Source organism: Channa argus, chromosome 9, assembly GCF_033026475.1.
Source record: "Channa argus isolate prfri chromosome 9, Channa argus male v1.0, whole genome shotgun sequence".
In the NCBI taxonomy this organism is placed as follows: Eukaryota; Metazoa; Chordata; class Actinopteri; order Anabantiformes; family Channidae; genus Channa; species Channa argus.
The window spans coordinates 8,940,092-8,944,247 of record NC_090205.1 but is presented as its reverse complement, the minus strand read 5'-3'; the positions used below and the strand labels follow the sequence as shown (position 1 = coordinate 8,944,247).

The window sequence follows — 4,156 nt, the reverse complement described above, 5'->3', positions numbered from 1 at the left end:
ATGAAGCTGCTCACCCACATCCTGTATCTCAGCCTGGCCCTGTCTCTGTCATGGGCTGAGTAAGTAATATTGTATGTTACTTAAAGGATGACACACATGAAGTTGAAAATTAAATGCTTAAAAGTAGTTGTTCTGACTTTCAGGCTGGTTTCAATTTGTTCAATCTAAAGTGCATATTTAAAAGAAGTACTGCAGTTCTGCATACTCATTCTAACAGTAAATGCATATCTGATTCTCCCTGCAAATATATATCTGGTAAAGTACATGGAAAGCAAAAGTTGCCTTGATGGAAGAAAAAAATATAATAGAAAGAAGAAGAAGAATGCTAATAATAGTAGTGGTTTGGAACTTGGTCTATATTAATCTGAATAGATTTTGTAGAAAATAGGCTATAAATGGAAATGCTTTTCTACAGACCTTTATCGTCATCAGGCCAGTCCGACCTTCCAGTGGAAGCTCCATCTAATCACATTTCTTTTAAACTTATTTGAGATCTCTGCAGGTCACATTTGGGAGGTGATTGCACTGGTGCATGATTTTAAATAACTCACTTAGCATCATCTCAGTGCTGGAAAATGTAATCTCACCAAATGCATCTAGGTAATCAGATTACTCATAGAAACCAACTTTCTCAGGTAATTGGGGAATGAGTTCAGAGTCATGTAAGAAACTGGGTTACTGAACAATCTGCATTTACATGCGACAGAAGAGTAACTAGGTTTCTCCTCCACCTTACGCTTACTTAGGAAGCCTGGAGCCCAAATAGATTATAACTGTGTAGTGAAATCAAATGCTGAGGCGTAGACATCTACATTCTCCAGGAGAAATGCACCTGGAATAGTCACATTTTCCCAATGCCCTACATTAATTTAAACCAGCTTCTCCGTTTACGCGACAGTTAAGAAATTAACTTCTCGGAGAAAGCTGATTATAACCTGTAGCCTAACCAGCATTTCTGGTTTTATTTTTTAGAAAGACATTAGGATACCTGGTAAAACAAATGAGAGCACATGTCTTCTATTCTGTTTATTCAGCCACCACGAACACGGACATGCACCAGGCTCACCAAGGCATAAAGACCATGCACACGGACATGGACATGGACATAGACAGGGACATGCCCATGCACAGGGACATGGACATGCCCATGGACATGATCATGGACATGCAGCAGGTGAGCTGATGGAAATCGTTCACACTCATATTGACAATGTTAGTTTACCATATAAATCTTACATCACTTGTTTCACTTTCTCACCATGATCTGCAGCCCTCCCTGATCGTTGTAAAGGCATTGAGATGGATGGTGCTGTAGTCACCGAAGAGGGAGTCCCATACTTTTTCAAGGGTACATCCATGTCCAGAGGAGTCACTGGTAGAATTAAACACGTGCTTTGTTTTGGTCTAACGCTCTACATGACGTGTTGCTCTCAGTAAATGATGTGACATTCAGTTTATTGTAGTGAACAAAAATGAGTGCGGTTCTTTCTGAAGGTTGGGTTTTGTATTTGATATCAGGTGACCATCTGTTCAAGGGCTTCCATGGCCAAGCAGAGCTGTCTAATGCATCCTTTGCGGAGTTGGATGACCATCACCACCTGGGCCATGTAGATGCTGCTTTCCGCATGCACTTTGAGGACAGTCCCAACGAACATGACCGCATATTCTTTTTCTTGGTACGCACATATCTATATAATATAAATGTTTGAATTATTGAAGTATTTCTTGAAAAAAAAAAAAACAAAGTAACAAAATTGGACGAATACCTGCAGTGATCCCTGAATTAAGAAAATGTCAGGAGCACAATGCAGCTTCTAATAACAGCTGTCAATCTCAGTTCACATAGCCAAAACCACAAATCACATATTTTGCCTTACATTTTGCAAATATCACATTCTCCTGCATACACTCTAATTATAAACCATGAACGATAGTGTCAACACAGTTAAATCGATTTCAGTATTTTGTTGTGCATACATCCTGGACCACTCCAACCAACAAACTATATACACAATGGAAGACCTTTAGTATGTGCACATGCTCGTTTGTTTGTGCTGATATTCCCTTTTTGATGCAGGACAACAAGGTGTTCAGCTTTTACAAACACAAGCTGGAGGAGGGCTACCCCAAGGACATCTCCCAGGCCTTCCCTGGAATCCCTGACCACCTGGATGCTGCTGTGGAGTGTCCCAAGCCAGAGTGTGATGAATACTCAGTTATCTTCTTCAAGGGTTAGTGCAGATTCTCACCTACCTCACAGTGGGAGGAAAATGACTAAAGGTGTCATATAGAGCTTTAATACTGTGTCATTTCCTTTTCCTGTAGGAAATGAAATCTTCCACTACAACGTTAGAACCAAGGCTGTGGAAAGGAAAGAGTTCACGTCCATGCCAAACTGCACATCTGTTTTTCGCAATAAAGAGCAATATCTCTGCTTCTATGGACGCATGTTCTCGAAGTTTGACCCAAAGACTGGCGAAGTGTATGGCAAATACCCCAAAGAGTACTTCATGAAATGCAGTAATATAGTAAGTAAAAAAAAAAATTTAAAAATCACATACTGGTATGACATTAAGTCAATGACAAAATGCTACTGTTCACTTTCTCCTTTGAGCCCTTTTATGAACAGTAATGATTTCGTTCATGGAATCCAGTTGATTTCCCTCAAACAACTAAGATGCAGGAATACAGTTTTCTAACTTGGCAGGACACTCATTGTTGCAGTATTTGGTTCCAAGTCTGTTTGGGAGAATTGGGAAACATTGACAAAGCTGATAAAGTTTATGTTTATTTGTTGTTTAGGTGATGATAGTGACCACGTGCAGAGAGAGCGCTGCAGCCGTGTTCATCTGGATGCCATCACATCTGACGATGCTGGGAACATTTACGCCTTCAGAGGTGAGGTGTTAAACGATGTTTTTTTAGAAATGGTATCCAATTGCTTTGGAATCAGACTTGCAGAATTATGAAACATAGTGCATGAACTGTTTTTTGAAGTGGCTGTTCCGGAATGTTTTTTTGCTGAATTTCTCACATCTCCATTCTATTGTTTTTGCAGGCCACCATTTCCTGCGTAAAGATGCGGGCAACGACACACTGAGGGCTGACACCATTGAGGAAGAGTTCAAGGAGCTGCACAACGAGGCTGATGCCGTTTTCTCCTATGAGGGTCACCTTCACATGATCAAGGTAAAGTACAAATGTGTACACACATATTGATTCTTTTCCTCAGGGCAAAACCATTTATGATTGATTTTTTTCCCTCAGGACAACCAGGTTTTTGTTTACAAAACTGGTGAGCCCCACACCCACCTGGAGGGTTACCCCAAGTCTGTGAAGGAGGAGCTGGGCATCGACGGCCCCATTGATGCCGCATTCGTCTGTCAGGATCATCATATTGCTCACATCATCAAAGGTAAAGACACAGTTTTTTATACAACAGGACAGTCAGAAACACTTTCATCTAATAAATTGAGCAGGAACAGCAAGCTCCCAGAAAGTCTGTCCTTACAACAATTGTCATAGATAACTTTACTCTAGTGCCTCCATGAGGCTGCATATATGGCTGTAAGGGAGAGGGATCGCCGCCACTGTTGGAGGGTTTTGTACATGACACATTTCAAGGATTGTTTTTTTTTTAACAATCAGATCATAAACACAGTGGTCAAAGTCCTATTGAAACAACAGTTTTGTGTCACTCAGAGGTCTGCAAGAGTCTCACTTTTCAAACAAAATCAGGTCAGTTTTGGTTTACAAGTTTAAAGCCTTTTGAGCAGAAAATCATGAATTAATCAGAAATTCTTACTAAGTAATATTAGAATTATATACACAAAAGAGCAGGTCAAAGCCTAATTTCTGGATAAATTGTGCACACACTGTTGAATACATAAATACTGCTTGCTATCTTCCAGGGCACGACATCTATGATGTGGAATTGAAGACAACTCCTCGTGTCGCAACCAACAAGCGCCCAATTGCCCTCTTCAAGAAGATTGATGCTGCAATGTGTGGTCCTGGGGGAGTGAAAGTGTTTGTGGGCAACCACTTCTACAACTTTGAAAGCACCATGATACTTGTTGTTGGCAGGGCCCTGCCTGTGCAGCACACAATAACTCGGGACCTGTTCGGCTATGATCACTAAGAGGTTTACTTGACA

General features: G+C 40.8%; 1 protein-coding gene across 1 annotated transcript; it reads left to right on the top strand.

Annotated features, from left to right (window-relative positions):
* Nucleotides 1–4,156, top strand: LOC137133454 (hemopexin-like). The gene is made up of 10 exons (XM_067517116.1): nt 1–59; nt 1,035–1,174; nt 1,271–1,348; nt 1,519–1,676; nt 2,078–2,231; nt 2,326–2,532; nt 2,803–2,898; nt 3,059–3,189; nt 3,268–3,415; nt 3,912–4,156. Exons 1-10 carry the CDS (start codon nt 1–3, stop codon nt 4,139–4,141), a joined length of 1,401 nt encoding a protein of 466 aa, XP_067373217.1. The 3' UTR covers nt 4,142–4,156.

What these genes read in the sequence shown, in the direction of transcription:
- LOC137133454 (XM_067517116.1), top strand. Translation starts at nt 1, where the DNA reads ATGAAGCTGCTCACCCACATCCTGTATCTCAGCCTGGCCCTGTCTCTG. An exon ending in CTGTCTCTGTCATGGGCTGA is followed by an intron (nt 60 to 1,034) that starts GTAAGTAATATT and finishes CTGTTTATTCAG; the next exon opens with CCACCACGAACACGGACATG. An exon ending in ACCGCATATTCTTTTTCTTG is followed by an intron (nt 1,677 to 2,077) that starts GTACGCACATAT and finishes TTTTTGATGCAG; the next exon opens with GACAACAAGGTGTTCAGCTT.